Below are 20,495 nucleotides of genomic sequence, written 5' to 3'. Positions count from 1 at the left end.
GATTTCTCTACATATTGGAAATGATATATAAAAATGAAAACTTGTTATTTGTAGTTGATGTAATCATTTGAAAACACTCTATCCTTTTAAGTAAAATATTTGTGTTTTAAGTCTGGTTTTGAAAGCTTCAGAAATGTGATAGTTTTAGTCAGACAGAAAGAAGCTAATGTTTTCCTAAATTGCTTCTTTTTTCTTTTATCTTTCAGGTTATTATGTATGGGTAGGCGCTAAGCATGCTTTCACTCTTAACCATTTAGACAGCAGGGCTTACCTAAATAGCTCTGTGTGTCATTGCCTGTGCAAGAGCTGTCATCTTCAATTCTATTATGCAATGGAAAGCAGTGTCCTGAGAGTAAGACTGTATAATAATAAGGTAAGAAGAAAGTTGCATTTATTTCAAATTCATTGAATCAATGAAGTTTCTAACTCTTGGCAACTTGTGTTTCGATTTCTCAGTTGCGCATAGGCTTTTATTCTTTAACTTGACTTTATTTGGTGTACTTTTAAAAAGAATGATTAAGAAACTAGGATAGGGGACACTCTCATGTACAAAAGTTAATGTGATAACTTGCCCAATATTATTTCATAAAGTTTTCAAAATTCATGGAAGTATATTAAAGAAACTATAGATCTAATAAAAATGGGATAGCTGAGATTCTGTATTGTGAGCTCTGTATTGAAGCTCTGATGTGATCTGTTTTGGACATTACATCTATATATCATTAGAACTATAAATATAATGGTTAAAACTTACTTGTTTGGGTAGCAGTAGACATAATTTTTAAGACTGGTAATTATTGATTAAATATTGAACAATGGCACACTGGGTAGAGTGAGTCCATTCTTCTTCTCTCTCCTTGTCCAATATGCTCAATGAGTTCTAAAGTGTAAAGCTGGGTGAGTACTCCAATTAGTATAACAGATAAAAACAAACTGACAGCTGATTCCATAGTATAGGAAAACACCCTGCTTTTTCTACTCTTACGCACTCAGCACTCCCAATATCTCACTTCTGACACCAGATGCATGTTTTTTTTTTCCAACACAGCAATTCAGTTCTCTAGTGGACACCAACTGAGTGTCCTTTGATTTGCCTCAATTCTGACACTGCTACGTGAAGATAGTACAGATTCCACAGGTTGAGGTCTCAGGCCCACAAGACTACCCCTACTTCAGATGTCAATCACAAGCTTCCTATTGTGCCTCTTACCTACCAGCTATATATTGGAGTTCCCATGACCCCCTTCTTAGGTTTGATAATTTGCTAGGATGGCTCACAGAATTCAGGAAAACACTTTACTCATGTTACCCATTTATTATTAAAAATGTAGATGAACAACCATATGGAAGAGATGAATAGGGCAAAGTATGTGGGAAGAGGGGTGGTGCTTGTCTTCCATGCATTCCCGGGTGTGCACCCTCTAGGAACCAAAATGCGTTCAGCAATCTAGAAGCTCTCTGAAACCTGTACTTCAGGAATTTGTATAGAGGATTTGTCACATAGGTATGATCATTTATTAGCTCAATCTCCAGCCCCTCTCTTCTTCCCCAAAGAGGTGGGGCTGAAAGTTCCAAGCTTCTAATCATAGCTTGATCTTTCTGGTGATGAGTCCCATAAGATTCTATTAACATCCCTACTGATTAGGAAATTAACAGGTTTTTGGGAACTATCTGCCAGAAACTGGAGATGAATAAATATATTCATAATAAATAATATATAATGTATAATTATATGTAATATAATATATAACAAATAATATATTTATTATTTTATGTATCCAGATTTATATGATTCACATAATTACATCTATATGTATGTGAGATATCTATAGATATATATCTCTACACATCAATATAGATATAAATATATAGATAGATAAATATGGATGTCATATATATATCACATATCTGTAGATATATGGATGTGATTATATATATATATATCTCCCCACACATCCATATACACACATATAGATATATAAAATAATATACATATGTATATAAATTCTTTTTTAATTGAATGAGATATAATTTTCCTGGCATTCTGGAACTTGTTATGTTTTTGTGTTTTTTGCAATAGTACTTTGTAGTCACTGCCCTGCAATCTATTTAATATATTTCACTCCATTTGGTAAGGTGTGGGGGGAGGAAGAAAAGGGGACAACATCTCCCTATCCTTCCTGCAGCATTACAAACTGTCCATATACGTGGGATCAATTTTACCAAAAAGGAAGAGAGAAAAAATTTAACTGTATCCATGTATGTTCCACCATTCATGCCTCAATATTTCAGTTGCTGTCACCTGTGCTGTTTGAACCAATCCCAGCAAGCCTCCATGCAATCTACAACATTCTATAATTTCCAACTCCTTCTTCAATAAAGGCATAGTAGAGAAATTCTTGAATAATTTCGATGAGTTTAAATTATAGTTAAAATGGTTAAATTATATATGTGGGCCTATGGTAATGCTTTTCAGATGACAGATAATTAATTATTTCATTAAAATTGAATGAATTTTTAGCCTAAATTTAAGTGGAAATTTGTATTATAATATGGTCTAATCCTGAGGATTATTTTAATCTGCTCTGAAAATGAGTGATGTATTTTAAAATTTCAATGCATGTAGAATGGAATTGTGTATTTAATTATGAATGTGAGTATGTACTGTGTATGTAATTATGAATGTGTATATGTATTATGTAATTATGAATGTGTGTATTTAGTATGTATGTAATTATGAATGTATATAGATTGGAATTACTGAAAATGAGCCATGCCATTCTTCTGGTGGCTTTAGAACCATACAAGAAAAGAGTGAAAACAAATTGGCTTCAAGTGTTACATCATATAAAAATGACGTTAGATACCACACATCATTAACTCTATTAATCAGTAATACAGTTATCAAGATTCTGTCTCTCATATTATAAGAAAAGAAGTTAATCATAGGGAAATGATCTAGTGTATTAACCAGAACCAAATGAATGTACATCTTAGAGATTGTTGACTGATGTTTGATTTGTTAGTATCCTGTGAGGTGTCCTGTCTTTTCTGACACTATTTGCTATCCTCTATACATATGTTACTCACTGATGCAAAATCTGCATCAAAGTACATTTAAGTCCCAAGACAATGTTTTATCACACACTTAAAATGACTCCAAACAAACCTATCATTTAAAAAAGTAGCTCTTGATGAAAATGATGATTTACATCTTTCCATGAACAGAATGCTGTTGTATGTTGCGAACATCTATTACTCTATAAATGTGAGGAGATAAGCCAAGAAATATCTAGCAAGAATGCTGAAGGTTGTTTTCTTTATTTCCAGAGGACATTAGAACTTGAGAAGTGAAAAACTCAGGTGAAGGCAAGTTGTTAAATAAAGAGTTCACTCTTTAGAATCAGCTCAAGTGTGTAGCAATTCTAGTTTGTACCATCTAACCATTCTTGGCTTAGATCTGCGTCCATGATCTATAAAATAATACTCATAGCAACAGACTACTTTTGTTCTGTGTAGGGTTTCCATGTAATTATTTACCAAGAAATTTACATGTAATTTTTCTTTACAACCAAATTTACTTGTAATTCTTTACCAAATTACATGGTCTTATTCCTAGATGCGATCAAAAGTAGTGAAACTCAACAACATTGACTTTGGTACCCTTGATTTCTTCACTGGAAGAGAAAAGCATAGACTGGCATCTCTAAGAGATAGAGTGTTAATAAATATGTTAAATATTTTTCTTGAAAGGTAAATCGGAATTATTGATCCTGGACCGGCGGAGCAAAGATATATTTTTTAAAAAATTATTTACTGATTTTAAGATAAAAGTAGAACATCACTTGAAAAGCTTTGCTGAGTTGGAGATTTCTTTTTTACATTAACACCTGTGAAAAGTAACTAGAAAGTGGAAGAGTAAGAACAGAAATAACATGAAACCTGATTTCACTAAGAATAAATTCTTTTTACAAAACATTGCTAGTGCCATCAGACTGGAAAATGTATAGAAAAATATAGATCTCATTCACTGTGTACTATGAACTTGGCTTATGGAAAACTATTTAAGTTTGGAAAGAACACTGCTCACTTTTCAAAAATGTAAGTGCACCCATCTTCAGGCGGAGCAGAGGGGAATCAATTAGTCACTGTGAAAAAAGAGCACAATAGCTCTAAATTATTTTCATAAAATGAAAACGGGGGAAAGTGGTGAATGCAATTTGCCAAGAGGTGTCACTAAAAGCATCTGTGTAGGGTGTAAGTGTTTTGATGCTAAATAACTGAAGTTGTGTAAGAAATAAGCAGAAGAAAAATTAGTTGCTTGTCTCAACTTTTTATAACTCCAGTTCATCCTGATCCGCCATGAAAGCTATCAGCCGAAAATATGTCCACGCCATGTGCTTCATTGTCTTGTGGAAATCTTCACAGTTGATATGAATAAGTAATGAAGCAAATTGTAATGGATTTAGACTATCTTCTGAAATATTTAGGTCTTGGAAATTTGGAGTAGGCCTCTGAGGGTGCAGGACTAAGTTGAAAGTAGATTCATTTTTAGAAAATCTTGGGCATGCATAAAATATGTGAGGCTGAGTGAGGACACAAATATTGATATCACTTATCATTTGGATTAAAACAAGATGTTGCCTTTCAGGGCCGTTTTCTATCTCATGCTAGAAAGTGGGACAGAGCCAGGCTCAGAGCTCAAACTGAGACATAATTATGTCAATCTTCACATTTTTACCATATTGTTACCTAAAAATTCATGCATTCTATATGTAAACATTATGAACAATTTGGTCTATTTTTGGGAAGAAATGTGAATTTGAATGTCTAATAAAATGTAAATAAAAATAAGATTTCAGAGCATAAAAGCATCAACATAAATCATAAAGACCAATGCCATACATGCCGTAGACAAAATTTTGAGTACCTTATAGACTTTTTTATTTTATTTAGTTTTTTTGAGACGGATTCATGCTCTGTCGCCCAGGCTGGAATGTAGTGGTGGCATCTTGGCTCACTGCAACCTGCGCCTCCCAGGTTCAAGTTATTCTCCTGCCTCAGCCTCCTGAGTAGCTGGGATTACAGGCACCCACCACCACGCCTGGCTAATTTTTGTATTTTTAGTAGAGATGGAGTTTCACCATAGACTTTTATTGAGCTTCTTACATTCAATACATGTTTTGAATGCAGTAAAGGCTTGTTACTACACTCATAGCATGTAGTAACAATTTTACATAGATTTTGCAATCTGAAAAATGATCATTGTACAGGTACATAACATAGATTTCTCTAAAAGATGTAAATAGGCCTTTGATAGAATGACCAAATTAAGAATATAATTTTCAGAATGTAACTGTATTGTTTGGAACTTGGACCAAATGTTTCCACAGGAAAAAATATTTAGTATAAATTGAAATTGTGCAGAAAATGCATCTGACAACATTTTTAACCTTTATATTGTTTGCCTGTAATCTTTTTCTTTTCTAGTATCATGGCAATATTACAAAATGTAATAATGTTATTGAGATCAACATTTAAATTGCTGATCTTATTAACTGTTATTTAGAATTTTATTTTTGAAATGCAGTACTGTTTTTTTAAAAGATTTCATCCAAATTTTTGTTCCATCCTAATACTGTTTATCTACAAAAAGCAGCTTTACTACATAAACATGCTTCATTTTCTTGTTTTTTAATGATATGCAGCTTTTTCAATTTGACTACCAAGACTTCAGATTTCCTAGTACCTTATATCATACAGGTAAGGTAATACCTACTACAATGTAATTAAAAGAGCATGTATGTAAATGTGAAGATTAGAATATAGGTAATGAGTGATGTCTTTCTCTTCAAATCAAAGGAAGAAGAAATATTTTGGACATACAACATATCAACTCACAGCCAATGGGTGAAAGCAGATGTGTTAATACCAGAAGATCTGAAGACACTTAAGGTATGAAAGAAAAAAAAAGTATTTTTTTTATCATGGTTTAAGTTTTAGCTTTGCAGCAATAAATTGATCATGCACTGCTAAAGTTAAATTAGCATTTAAGTTAGGGATGCGTGCTTGTATATTTGGGGAGAGTGATTGCTTACTTTTTAAATTGTACCTTTTCCTTCTGAGACCAAATTTCCCATGGCGGGGGAAATAGAGTGTATCCACTCTTGTTCACAGCTTCCTCATTCTCCACAGCCTTCCTTTCTTGCTCCCCAGCACCATGCTTTGCCCCAGGGAAACAAATTGCATTATGAAGTAGGTAAATAGTAAACTGGTATTGAAACTTAGTAGAGTATAGGCAAATGTTTTGAATGCAATAATTCATACCTTTATAACACATGGAAAGCTCTATGTACACCAAGAAACATATGAAACATACATAGGCTAAATAGGAATGCTGTCTCTTAAAAAATTAAATTGATATTTTGTGTTGTATTAGGTTGGTGCAAATGTAATTGCAGCTTTTGCCATTGTGGCTTTTGCCATTGCTTTTAATGGCCAAAACCTCAATTATTTTTGCACCAACATGATATACGGAATGTGTAAGTTTATTTATGCTGGAGTGTGAGTATAAAATGATGATACTGATTATATGTGTGGGTTATGAAGCCAATTTCATTTCTTTATAGTGATATTCCATTTATACATCCTATCACAGCCTATTGAGTTAACATTTTGACACTATTTAATTTTCATAGGCTGATATCTGTTTTTATAACTTCTCAGGTACTAAACAAGTTTCTTTTTTTATAAACTGAAGATTAAATTTTGTTTTAACTCAAAGATAAAACAAAGTAAAATGTCAAGAAAATGAATTTGAGAGTTATTCCAGGTTCTCAAGTGGATATGTAATGTAATTAGCTGTTCAATAATTATAGGCCTTTGAGATCTAAGTTTAAAACCATCAATTTTTGAACCTCAAATTGATATCATTTCTGCATTTCTGATCTCTTGCTGCTATGAAAATATACAGCTATACATTAATAATTTTTACATGTATGATATTCATTATGGGAAAAGTATGTAGCAGCATACAAAGTTTTCTTATTGTTGGATATGATTTAAATTTAATATTATTTTCTAAACCAAATTATTAGACATATTTGCAAACTGAAAATCTGACCTTAAGTAATTATTAATGAACAAACCAATATATATCCCTCGTATTTTGTTTGTTTGAAATGGAGTCTTGCTCTGTCACCCAGGCTGGAGTGCAGTGATGGGATTTTGTCTCACTGCAGCTTCCACCTCCTAGTCTCAAGCAATTCTCTTGCGTTAGCCTCCCAAGCAGCTGGGACTACAGGCATGTGCCACCATGCCCAGCTAATTTTTTGTATTTTTAGTAGAGATGGGTTTTATCATATTGGCCAGGCTGGTCTCGAATTCCTGACCTCAAGTGATCCACCTCCTTGGCCTCACAAAGTGCTGGGATTACAGGTGTGAGTCACTGCACCTGACCTATCCCTCGTGTTTTGAAAAGAAAATCTATTCAGAAACTTTAAGCTGGATGAAACTGAAGGAAGTCAATTTTAATTCTTAGTATCTGGCTGGAATTTTAACCACATTTAGTGCTGTTTAATAGAACTTTCTGCCTAATGGAAATGCTTTATATCTGATGTCCAGTATGGTAGCCACTCATCACATGAGGCTATTGAACAATTGAAATTTGGCTACCATGACTGAGGGAACTAAATTTTATTTTATTTTCATTAATTTGAATTGAAATAGTCCTCTGTAGCTCATGGCTAATGTTCTGGACAGCAAATAATTACTTATCTGTGATACAGTCAGCTATTTATACTTCTGCACTTTTGGTGTTAAGTAATAATTGCTCTTGGTAGAAACTCAGGGAATGCTAATACTTTGACATTATCTTACACTTGACCAGCAATGTGTGGTTGTTTCATTTGCTAATATTGCTTATCTCCAGAAAAGCTAGCAATTCAATTGGTGACAACAAAATTTATTTACTTTAATTGACACTTCTTTTCTCATTAAAGAAATTACTCTTTTATGTAAGTTGAATAGAGTTTTATGTTTATTCCCTTACATTTTTTTATTCCTATATTGTGTCTGTTTCCGTTTGCCTGATATTTTTCTTCATGTATTCAAATACTAATTTCACTAGTTAAAAAATAAGTCAGATGCAGTTACAGCTCTTGTTCTATAAGTAATGACAATACTTCTTATTTTCCTTGAAAATGAAAGAAAGAGAGCTGTAAAGATGATGACCAAGTAACAAGTTTGCAGTCAGGGACATTTTTGATAGTTAAGTGGGATGCTTGTGTTTTGCCTGATCCTGGGAGGTTTCTCTGAGCCTTTAGTGGAGCAAATGTTTCCATCAGTTTTTTTTTTTTTAATACTTTAAGTTTTAGGGCACATGTGCACAACGTGCAGGTTTGTTACATCAGTCGTATGAGCATGGGTTGAGCTTATCAAACAGGAACTTTGTTATATATTGCCTTGGTTGCTTTAAACACTTTTTCTCAATAACTACTTTGTCTTTATCAACCTTCTTTAGTTTTTTGTCTTATTAAGGAGATTGCAAACTCATAAATTAATCTTTTTCTTCCTAAAGATTACTTTTGAAGGGACTCTTTAGAGCCAGAGAAGTTTTATTGCCCTTGATCACCTCTGGGTCTATGCCTGTGGACAGACCCAATCCAGAAAGCTTTGCTCTGCAGACGAATTCCCTTGCACTAGTGGCCAGTGCATCGCCAAAGAATCTGTCTGTGACTCTCGGCAGGACTGCTCCGATGAGAGTGATGAAGACCCAGCAACTTGCTGTAAGTGAGTGAATGGCTTACTAGTTTACATGCTCTAATTCAAGACTGTTAGTTGGATTTAAAACAGTCTTTGTTTCTATCAAGGCAAAGGTAAGTCATATGTATGAAATGTGATAAATATGAATTATCGCTCTGAAACTATTAGTACTATGCCTTCAGGGATCTCTATTTTAACTTAATGTTTTGGTGCTTGTTGCAAAGTCTGCAACATCTCTCAATTTATTCTACAAATGAATAGTTGTGATTATTGTTGGCTGGGTGTGCGAATGTGTGTGCTTTGATTAAAGAGAAGATGGGTGGTAGAAGGAAATTTTTGTACCTTTGCCTTGGAGGCATATAGTATGGGTTGCTAACTTTTATTGTGTATGCTTTTTTCCTCTCTAGTCAATCATCTTGGAAGCTGTAGCTGGGAGGGATGAGTAGGAGGAGGGTGGCCCTTCCTCCAGGGCAGCTACCATGATTGTAGAAATCACTTCAGCCATCATGGCTGCCCTGGAGGAAGGGCCGCTCTCCTCTTACTTGCCTAGAAAACACTTCAACCAACCGGGTGCAATGGCTCACACCTGTAATCGCAGCACTCTGGGAGGCCGAGGCAGGCAGATCACGAGGTCAGGAGTTCAAGACCAGCCTGGCCAACATAGTGAAACCCCCGTCTCTACTAAAAATACAAAAAATTAGCCAGGCGTGGTGGTGGGCACCTGTAATCACAGCTACTTGGGAGGCTGAGGTAGGAGAACTGCCTGAACATGGGAGGTGGAGGTTGCCGTGAGCTGAGATCACGCCATTGCACTCCAGCCCAGGCGACAGTGTGAGACTCCGTCTGAAAAAAAAAAAAAAAAAGAAAAAGAAATCACTTCAGCCATGACTGGCGTTTGGGAGGGCCAAAGTGCCCCAACACCTGTCTTTCAGGCCTTTTCTGAAGAGTCTTTGATAGAAGTGATGACAAGAGATCCCATTGCTATTCAAGCATAGTCATAGTTCAACAAAAATATAATTTAATTTACAACCCACAGGATGATTCTCATATGAGGTAACTTAGCAACTGAGATCCCTGTGTCTCTTTAGAAAACATGAATTCCAAGGATATGAATCCAATTTCTGTATCACAAACAGGTGGTTTTTAAAAGATATTAAAAATTTGACGTTTATTTTACTGCAGTGTCTTATTTTAGTGAGATGTTTTGTTGAGCAGAGGTGAAAATATTGTAATAACATAAATGCCACCTTTTAAGAGAAAAGCTCTGTATAATTGGTTTCTCTTGGGAAGCTTGGATTTTATTAAGAGCAATGCGGAGGGACACAGGAGAGAGGAGATGAGAAAGTAAGGCTAAAATCCCCTTCTGCCATGTTCATCAACAGCAATCCAGTTAATACTTCAGACTCCTAGCTTTAAACCAAGTAATCGGCTAACCAGTGTGAGCTCAACGGAGCTTTTGGGCTGCTCTCTTCTTTTGTTCAAAACAAGCGATGTAAGAGCAATTTATTTACTCCAATGTATGTGAAATTTCTTTCTATGTTTTATTTAAATTTTTTACAGACAATTTGCTTCATTTCTGTTGGGGAAATATTTCTTTCTAACAGTTTCTATAATTCTTAATGTCAATAACTGAAGGAAAATATATTTCCTTTCTTTCCACGTATATAATTTTTTTTTTTTTTTTGAGACAGAGTCTTGCTCTGTCACCCAGGCTGGAGTGCAATGGCATGATCTCGGCTCACTACAACCTCCACTTCCCGGGTTCAAGTGATTCTCCTGTCTCGGCCTCCAGAGTAGCTGGGATTACAAGCATGTGCCACCACACCCAGATAATTTTTGTATTTTTAGTAGTGACAGGTTTCATCATGTTGGCCAGGCTGGTCTTGAACTCCTGATCTCAGGTGATCCACCGGCCTCAGCCTCCCAAAGTGCTGGGATTACAGGCATGAGCCACTGCACCTGGGCACTTGTATATTTGGAAGCTTAGCTTTTTCCCCTCCATTATTTTCCCCGTAGTAAATCATACTTTATGTTCACCTTTAAAAAATTGTTTAGCATTTGATTTTCGACATATTTTCTCATTTATTGAAGTTTCATTGATTATGTATATGACATTTTTCCAGTTCAGTAGCTCTTGATGCCATATTCTGCTATTTTCTTTGGGTGAATGCAGGAATGGGTAATTGTGTTTCTCAACAAAAACAGTGTTACTTATTAGTCTTTTAAGTTTTTAAATAGTGTAACCTCATTTGTCCAAAGAAAACCTGTCATGTTTGCATGATTGAGATTGACTTGATATAGGGAATATGTCATAAAAATATAGCCATATTGCATACAGTATATATGTGTATTCATGTATCTTGATACCAAAATGAGTGTTTCATGTAAATATATATACAATTATTTATGCTGTGAAATTATATAGATTTGGATTATTAGAATTGATATAAATTTACACTATTTGCTGCACTAAAGTATTTAATATATTTTTGCATATAGACGCGTGCATATGTATATTCTTACAAAATAAAAGAGGCTTTCCTTTGAAATTTAAAACCATATTGAAACATTTTACACATACGAAAACATTTGTGTTTTACAAATTTGAATTTGTAATATCAAGTTTTTTTCATAAACGATTCTTCCATGTTCATGAAGCACAAGAAAAATATCTTTATATATATTTTTTTATTGCACTTTAGAATGAATCTCTAGGAGGGTATAGCTTGTGCAGGCAGTTTGAATAGCACCAGGAATACTTACCAAATTCTGGAGAATGAGTAAATATGAACTCGTGAGGATTGTCAGTTGGTATTCCACAGCCAGTGTGCTTTTCCCCAAAGGCAGACTCACTCAGGTCTTCTCTCATTATCAAGTTGCTCTTACTTTTAGGTATTATTTTAATATATGGCATAACATAGCCTCCAGACCGGTGGCTTTTCAAAATCAGTTAATAAAAATGGCCTGTGGGTTTTGCTGCAACAGCAGACTCCATGGACCAGAGCATCAGCATTACCTGGGAACTTAGTGGAAATGCAGAACCTCAGGCCCTGGCCCAGCCTTACGGAACCAAAAGCTACATGGAACAAGGTCCCAGGTGATTTGTCTGCATATGAAACTTTGAGAACCACTGTACCAAAGAGGCTTCAGGAAGGAAGACAGCTAGGGGAAGAAACAGATGGCATCTAAAAAAATTGATTAAAACTAAAGGCAAACAAGTCAGAGTTCTCTCAGGGTAGAAGCAAAAACTCTCTTTACTTTGCTAGTCCTTAAGAGCATCAATATTAATAAAATATTTATAATGTGTATTTGTAATGTATATTAACACAATATTTATAATATAATCCTGTTAGAATCTAATATATTCTCATTAAATGAAATATTCCCCATTCATTTCCCATACATAGCTTTCTTTCTTATTTCACAGAGAGCTGATTAACTTCTGGAGGATTCATAAAATATTTTACTTTTCATGATCCAGAATTTTTCCCAGCTGCACAATGAAATTCTTTCTTGTCTGCTCATATGCTGTAGTGGTTAAATATGCAAGAGAAAGCTTTGTCATGATCTTAAAATATTACTTTAACTGATGAACTCTGAGTAAAATTTCTCTAAAACCAAACAATAGATTTTTGATGTTTATTAACATAATCCTGTATTAAATGAGGGCAGTTAAGATTAAAATATATCTGCACCCTCATGTTCATTGCAGCATTATTCAAAATATCCAGCCAAAACAACTGAAGTCTCTGAGAATGGATCAAACAAGTAGGGGGTGTGTGTGTGTGTGTGTGTGTGTGTGTATAAAATGTATATGTGTTCACAATGAAATATTATTCAGCAATAATGAAGAAAAAACTTGCTATTTGTGACAATGATGAGCCTGGAGGGGATTATGCAAAATGAAATAACCCAGACAGAGAAAGACAAATACAGCACGATCTCACTTATACATGGAACCTAAAAAAGTTGAATTTGTAGAAACAGAGAGTAGAATGGCAGTTGTCCAGCGCTGAGGCCTGGCCGAAATGGGGAGGTGTTGGTCAAAAGATACAAATTTTCACTTACAAGATAAATAAGTTCTGGGAGTCTAGTGTACAGCCTGGTGACTATAGTTAATAACACAGTATTGTATACTTGAAATTTGCTGAGAGTAGATCTGAAATGTTCTGATCACTCACACAAAAGGTAACTATATGATGAAATGATGCTAATTAGCTTTACTGTGGTAATCCTTTCTCTATGTATATGTATATCAAAACATTACATTGCGTACCTTAGTTACAATTTTGTTTGTCACTTATACATCAATAAAGCTTAAAAAATTAATACATATATATGCAATATGTTTTAAAAATCTCTATCAAAATAATTAAAATACAACATGCCAAACATGTCCAAAGATACACATTGGATCCCTGAACAGTTTATACATGAAATAGATCTAATTTTCAGACACACGCTACAACATGGATGAACCTTGAAATAAGCCAGAGACAAAAGGACACGTATTGTTTGGTCCCAGTTATATGAAGTACCTAAAGTAGGCAAACTCATAGAGACAGATAGTAAAATGGTGGTTGCCAGGGTTTGAGGGGAGGGGATATGGAAAGTATTGCTTAATGGGGGTGGAGATTCAGTTTGGGAATGAAAAAGTTCTGGAGATGGATGGTGGTAATGGTTGTACAACAATGGGAATGTACCTAATACCATAGAAGCTTACATTAAAAATTGTTAAAATGTTACATTTATGTCATGTATATTTTACCACAATAAAATACACATTTGTATTTATATATAAAATTTCAATAACTCATATAGGAAAAAAATATATATATATAGAATCTACTTCACTGTGTTCCAAAAAAGTTGGCATGATAGATATATCTTCAAATCAAAATAGTTCAGGAAATTCCATGAAAAAGGGGTTTTTTTAATTATAGGACTTTAAAAACAATTTTAAATGCTAATATGAATTGTGTACCTTCACAGGGGACATTGGTATAATAGTCAAATGAAAGAAATTTAAACCAAGGATCTTGTATGATGCATTAATTTTTACTGTGATATTGTCTCCAGATGTCTTTCATGTAAAAAAAAAAGTTGGGCCGGGTGCGGTGGCTCACGCCTGTAATCCCAGCATTTTGGGAGGCTGAGGCAGGTGGATCACGAGGTCAGGAGATCGAGACCATCCTTGCTAACACAGTGAAACCCCATCTCTACTAAAAATATAAAAAATTAGCCGGGCGTTGTGGTGGGCGCCTGTAGTCCCAGCTACTCGGGAGGCTGAGGCAGGAGAATGGCGTGAACCCGGGAGGTGGAGCTTGCAGTGAGCCAAGATTGCACCACTGCACTCCAGCCTGGGCCTCAGAGCGAGACTCTGCCTTAAAAAAAAAAAAAAAAAAAAAAAAAAAGACAAAAGATAACACCAGCTCAGTTCCGAATATCTAATTTACCTGCAATTCCAAAATGGCTAGGTATTTTTTTTTTTTTGAGAAAGTGTTAGGATAGAATAATAAAATGCATACTGAGATGCTGACCTCAAGTTATTTGTGTGTCCAGAATTAATTTAAACTTCCCCTTTCCCAGTGGATTTTTTTCATTTAAACTACCATCTCAGCAGGTTTATACTGGGCAAGCAAATTAGTTACTCCCTGAAAAGCTTTGGAGTTCCACCTTGTATCATTAAATAAAATGGAGATGGCCAACCAGAATGAAATGTACCAGACTTACAGATGGAAGCATGTGGAAGGGTCATGCCTCACACAGCACCTGAGATATTGTGTGTGACTAGATAAAGGAAAGCTATTCCGATCATTAGAGAATATTCACTGCCAAGCAGAATAATTTTGCAGGCCTCCTAAGATGATTAGCTAGCGTAGAGCAGTGTTTGCCTGCATGCTCTTCATTTCTCCTCACCTGTTTTCTCTTCTACGTGTAACAGCAAAGCATCTCGCCTGTGACTTTGAGTCCGGTTTCTGCGGTTGGGAGCCATTTCTCACAGAAGATTCACACTGGAAGCTGATGAAAGGATTGAATAATGGAGAGCACCACTTTCCTGCAGCTGATCACACAGCAAACATAAATCATGGTAGGACATTTTCCTCTTTAAAAAAAATAGTTTTCTTTCTTGCATGTTGTGGAATGATGATACTGTGTATTTTCATTTCTATTCTGTAGACTGTATACATGGAACTCTGGTTTGTCTTGCTTTAAAACCTCCTGACCAAGTTAATAATTGGCGGGTAATTGAGTTCCCTGAAAGGAGCATTGTTTTAATCACCAACATGTTTGTTGTTGCAATTTTTATAAGTTGGGTTAAAGGCATAAAGAGGTGGAAAAGTTTTCTGATCATTTTCTCAAGTTGCCCAGAATCAAGTACAGTAGGCTTGCCTTCTTTTTAGAGCAATCCAATTTTTTCAAAACAGGAAGAAAAATAGTCTAATCTTGTTTCTGGGAACTGAGAACAGAGATTTAGCACTATCTGTGAAATAAATTTACAAATACTTGAATGCAATTTAATCAGTCTTCGGGCTTCTTTATAATAAACAGTCTTATTCTTCCACATATATATTTTTAACCATCATTCCAGTGTTTACATATCATCTTAAAATAGAGGAACCATAACTACCTGTGGTATTCCAATAAGTGTCTGTGAAACTCCAATAAAACAGAAAGGGTTTGTTCTCTTTTGTTTTGTTCACATTTATCATCGGATGTCATTCCCCATATACGTTAGCATCGTGTTAACTTTACTTTTTAAATGTATATGTTTTAAGTAAAGAGTGTCTCGCCATGTTGCCCAGGTTGATCTCAAACTCCTGGCCTCAAGCAATCCTCTCACCTCAGCCTCCCAAAAGTGCTGGGATTACAAGAGGGAGCCACCACACCTGGCAAACCTTACAATAGCACAACTGTACTTGTACTATAGATCATCTTTCAACCTTATTGAACATTATCCTATTTGTTTCTTCTTTCAGACTTCCAAAGAATTATACCAAAAATAAGTATTGATCATATTTTTAATTACAGCCATTGGAAATTGGGGTTGGTGGTAGTGGGTGAGGGTGCTAGGGGATGGGGTGGGAAAATTCAACCATCCATCTGTTGGCTACAGCCATAAACCTAGTTAATTGTTTAACAGTGTGGTAAGTTCTTAATTTTTGCTTTTGTGCCATGACTCATTTCTTTAACATTTTGTAGAAGACAAAGTTAAGTTTAAAGTTTAAAATAGAAAGGGGACTATAAATCATTGGAACTATGTATTAACAACACATTTTCTCTAAACTCATATAATATTTTACTTCTTTTTCTCTGTTCAAGCCAATTATTAAATACACAGCATAGACGATACCTGGATGCACAAAGATGGATGCCACGATCCCTGCCTTTGAGGTGGTCTCAGTTTGGTAGCTTAAGTAGATAAGCAAGGAATTGCAATCGGTTATGAAGGATGCTTTAAGAGGGATGGAAGGTGATTCAGATGGATTCGAGATGCCTTGTTGAAGGAGATGACTCCTGAACTGAGCACTGAAGGGAAATGAAAAGTAGTCAGGAAGCCAGAAGTAAGGAATTACTGAGAGAAGACGGAACCAAAGAGAGGTGGGAGGGATCATGTCCTAATTGGAGGGAAGAATCCCCAAAGAGGGCAGAAAGATGGGAGTAGTTAGGGATGAAAGACGTGTGTGATTGGACAGGGAGAAGAGAATTGATGAAACAGAAGAGGAAGGAAGGGGACTCTAGAGAGTGCTGAGGAATTGGAAATGTGTCTGCAGGATGATGGTGACCCAGGTAGTCATGTTAAAGCATGTGACCGATCAAATTTGCTCTAAAGGGCTGTTCTGTCTGAGACGAGGAGAATGGAGAGGGTGAAAGGCTGGAGTCAAAAAAACATGGATGTGCTGAAGAAATATCAGTGAGAGATGATGAAGTCCTAAGCCAAGGCAGTGATTCTCAAAGGGAAGCTGTGCGGGCAGTGTGTCATGGTGGTCTGATGTGAGCATACCATAACCAGTTAGGGAAGAGCACGGGCTGCCCAGGGTTCCGACACGATGTTGACACTGCACCCATGTCTAAATATTAGGGTGCTTCAGTTTTATTAGATAGAAAATAGAGAAAAGAAAAGTAGCTTCCCTGTGGAGTTGTCATGAGGATTAAATGAAATAACACCTGTGAAGGTTTTTCCATGTAGTAAGAACTCCATAAATATTAATAGATATTTGTTGTCCATTCTAATAAGAAGACTAGGAAAAACACCAGATAAGACAATTAGAAAATATGTTTGTAAATCACCTTTAGTCTTTTGCCATCTTATAATTACTACATAACTATGATTTGCATTAAAAAGATTCTAATAGAGCCCCTGTGTTAGATGTTGAAAGACCCATTCTTTTCCGGTGAGTTGAAGAATAGTGAAAGATAACAATATGACTGATAAAACTAGGGGCAGCTGGTCTCACCCAGAGTGTGAGGGACAAAAACGCAGTCTTTCTCATTTTAGAAATGGCCAATAAAAAAAAAAATATATATATATATATATATATATATCTGGATCACGGAGTCAACATCTCTTTACCCATGATTGCCATGATCAAACCTTAAAGAGAATCAGTAGTGGTTTTAAATTGCAAGTGAGGAGGAGAATTTAAAAAAAATGAAAAAGGACCGGGAAGGGAAAGGAAAGTGAAATGGAAATTTCTGGTAGAGTCAGAGGCAGCCTAATAGTTCCGATATCTAAGAAAGTGGAGTTCTAGTTCATTTTGTTCTTACAGCCTTAAACATATAGATTGCAGCTTTTAAATCTGTCTGTCTATCTATCTATCTATCTATCTATCTATCTATCTATCTAACTAGCTGAGACAGAGTCTCACTTAGTTGCTCAGGCTGGAGTGCAGTGGTGTGATCCATGCTCACTGCAAACTCCACCTCCCAGGTTCAAGCAATTCTCCTGCCTTTTCCTCCCAAGTAGCTGGGACTACAGGTGCACACCACCACACCCAGCTGGTTTTTTGTTTTTGTATTTTTAGTAGAGCCAGAGGTTTCACCGTGTTCACCAGGCTGGATATGTTGATATTATGTAGTTTTTGTGTGTATGTGTGTAATTAAGCCTCGAATTTCCTTCCTGCCTTTTTTGCTTCGTTTCTACCTTCCTATTCCTACTCTGTTAAATTTCCATTGAAATAGGCAACTCATGTTAATTATGTTCCACTTTTATCTATGTTCATATAGTCACACACAGATATATATATAGTAGATACATACATATTCAAAATTATATGTGTTTCTGTGATTGTTTTTTAAGAAATATATTATCTTGTAACTATTGTCCCTATCTTCTTACTAAAGATAGCTTATGGCAGTGGCCCCAAGTCATCAAATACTATCTATTTTTTTTCATTTTTTATGATAAAGTATTGGTTAAATGTAAAATTCAACCATTTTAGTGTACAGTTCACTGAGTTCTGACATACATACACAATTGTGTAACCATCACAAAAATGAAGATATAAAACAATACTATTCCTGCCCAACACATTGTTCTGTGCCATTATGTACTCAATAATTCTCCCACCTCCCACCACTGACACCAATGATCTGATTTCTAGCCCTAGTGTATGCCTGTTCCAGAATGTCTTGAAAATGGAATCATATCATATGTAGCATTTTGATTCTGCCTTCTTTCAATTAGCATATAGGACTTGAGACTCATCCATGTCGCTGGCTTCAGCCACAATTCCTTCCTTTTTCACTGCTGAATCGTTGGGTCCATTGTGTGGATGAGCCACACTTCATTTATCCACTAACCAGCTGAAGGACACTTAGATTGTTTCCAAATATTGTCAAATATGAGTAAAAACACCATTAAATTTGCATACGTGTTTTTGTCTGGACATAAGTGTTTATTTGGTTTGAGTTCTCTATCCAATGCCTATGTCTGTTTTTGTTTTTGTTTTTGTTTTTTTTTGCACTCTGGTTGGTGAGAGAACTCTACCATTCCTGACTTTCTGTGACCTTCGGGAAATGTTCCAGCTATTCATTTCAGGTGTTTTCACCCCCAGACTCAGGTAGTTTTCTCCAATCCATGCACACGATCGGTCCTTACATGGCAATTTAGGGGGGACTGTCTGCAGATCTCGGGAGCTTGCTGTCTTTTCAAAGCTCCAGTACCTGAAAGGGGCAGCTGGCACTCTGTCTTATGAATTCTACCCATGTGGGTCTCCCCAAAGCACCGACTCTATCTGTTTCAACTTGAGGAGACTACCACACTCCTGTGTTTCCCCTCTGCACAGGCACCTGGAAACTCTGTCTAGGCAGTAAGCTGTGGGAATTACAGGACTTAACTCATTTGTTTCCCCTCTCTCAGAGATCACTATCCTGTGATCTATCACTATCTTACATTCCCATTGTCCTATATTTGACAGTCCATGCTAAATATGCTTTTTTTCTAATATTTTTCTTTTGCTCGTTTAAGACAGAAGATAAAATCCAGTCTGTGATACTGGATTCATGTTTGTTTATTTAGCTAAATTTATTTGATTTGGATATACCATAATGTATCTAGCTATTCCCCTATCCAGTGACATCAATATCATGACGATGTTTCAAATTTATTCTTGTACACATTTCCTCCTGTAGGATACTTTCGATTTTATGCAATAGATAATAACTAGGAGTGAGACTTCTATATTTTTTAAGCAAGATATGTATTTATATTTTCAATAAACATTTATAGATTCATTTACCCTAAAACTTTAGTACTTCAATTTTTAGTGACAAAATGGGACTACTTTTTCCTATTTTCCTACCAGCAAGAGGCATTATAATTCTCTATAAAAATTTCCAATTAATGGGTGTACAATGATTTCTAATATGTAATATTTATTTGCATTTCACTGAAAAATATTTTTTTCAAATGTTTCCAATGTCTCAATTTATTTGGGTTCTTTAATTTTACTAAGTAATATTTTACAGCTTTCGGGGTAGATATTTTGAAAATCTTTTGCTAGTATTTTCCTAGGTTTTTGTGTTACTTTTAAAGAACTTCTGATTTTGATTATTGCTGACATATAGAAATGCATTTTTATAGAAAATATTGACCTTGTATCCAGTGGCCTTGCTAATTTTATTTATCATAGCTAGGAACTTATACATATATATTTTATTTTCTAGGATCACAATTATTTTGTCTGCAAATAATGGCAATTTTATTTCCTTTTTTCTAAATATTAACAGTTCTATCTTCCTTTTGTTGTTTTATGTACTGGACAGAATTTCTAGAATGTGTTGAATAGAACTGGTGGTAGCTGCTAGACTTGTTTTATTTCTCTCTCAGAGGAAAAGCTGTCAATAGTTAAACCTTAAGTGCCATGCTTACTGAAAAATTGTATTCTTTATCAGATAAAAATGTTCCCTTCTATTCAAGAGCGTGCTTTTTAAAAAAATTAAGAAATTGAATGTATGTTGAAAGTTTTCAGTATTTTTCAGCATCTATTATGATATGATTGTCAGATTATCTTTTTTGTCTATAAGGTAAATTGATTTTTTAAATATTAAACCCCTCTTGCACTCCTGAACCAAACCTAACTGGAGTAATTTTATTTATTATTCATTTCTTTATTCAATATGGTAATGCTTGTTTATAACTTTTGCATTTGTGAAAGTTATAGAGACTGGCCTCTAACGTTCTTAAGACATGTAAGGTGTTACTTCTAGGCCAGTGCATTAACAAGGTA

General features: G+C 35.3%; 1 protein-coding gene across 3 annotated transcripts in view; it reads left to right on the top strand.

The window, feature by feature from the left end:
- Window positions 1–20,495, top strand: part of LOC129136776 (MAM and LDL-receptor class A domain-containing protein 1-like) — a 275,011-nt gene that overhangs the window by 251,367 nt on the left and 3,149 nt on the right. The window contains exons 5-9 of one of the 3 annotated variants that reach the window (XM_063792150.1): window positions 207–373; window positions 5,863–5,955; window positions 8,579–8,786; window positions 14,708–14,854; window positions 16,087–17,268. In XM_063792150.1, the coding sequence (XP_063648220.1) occupies window positions 207–373; window positions 5,863–5,955; window positions 8,579–8,602 (284 nt within the window). In that variant the 3' untranslated portion in view covers window positions 8,603–8,786; window positions 14,708–14,854; window positions 16,087–17,268. Of the gene's footprint in view, window positions 1–206; window positions 374–5,862; window positions 5,956–8,578; window positions 8,787–11,748; window positions 14,192–14,707; window positions 14,855–16,086; window positions 17,269–20,495 lie in introns of those variants that run through there. The other 2 variants (XM_063792149.1, XM_063792151.1) reach the window with 2 other exon arrangements.

This window comes from Pan troglodytes, chromosome 14 (assembly GCF_028858775.2).
Source record: "Pan troglodytes isolate AG18354 chromosome 14, NHGRI_mPanTro3-v2.0_pri, whole genome shotgun sequence".
Classification (NCBI taxonomy): domain Eukaryota; kingdom Metazoa; phylum Chordata; class Mammalia; order Primates; family Hominidae; genus Pan; species Pan troglodytes.
Note: the sequence above shows the minus strand (reverse complement) of the source record. Positions and strands in the feature narration are given on the sequence as shown.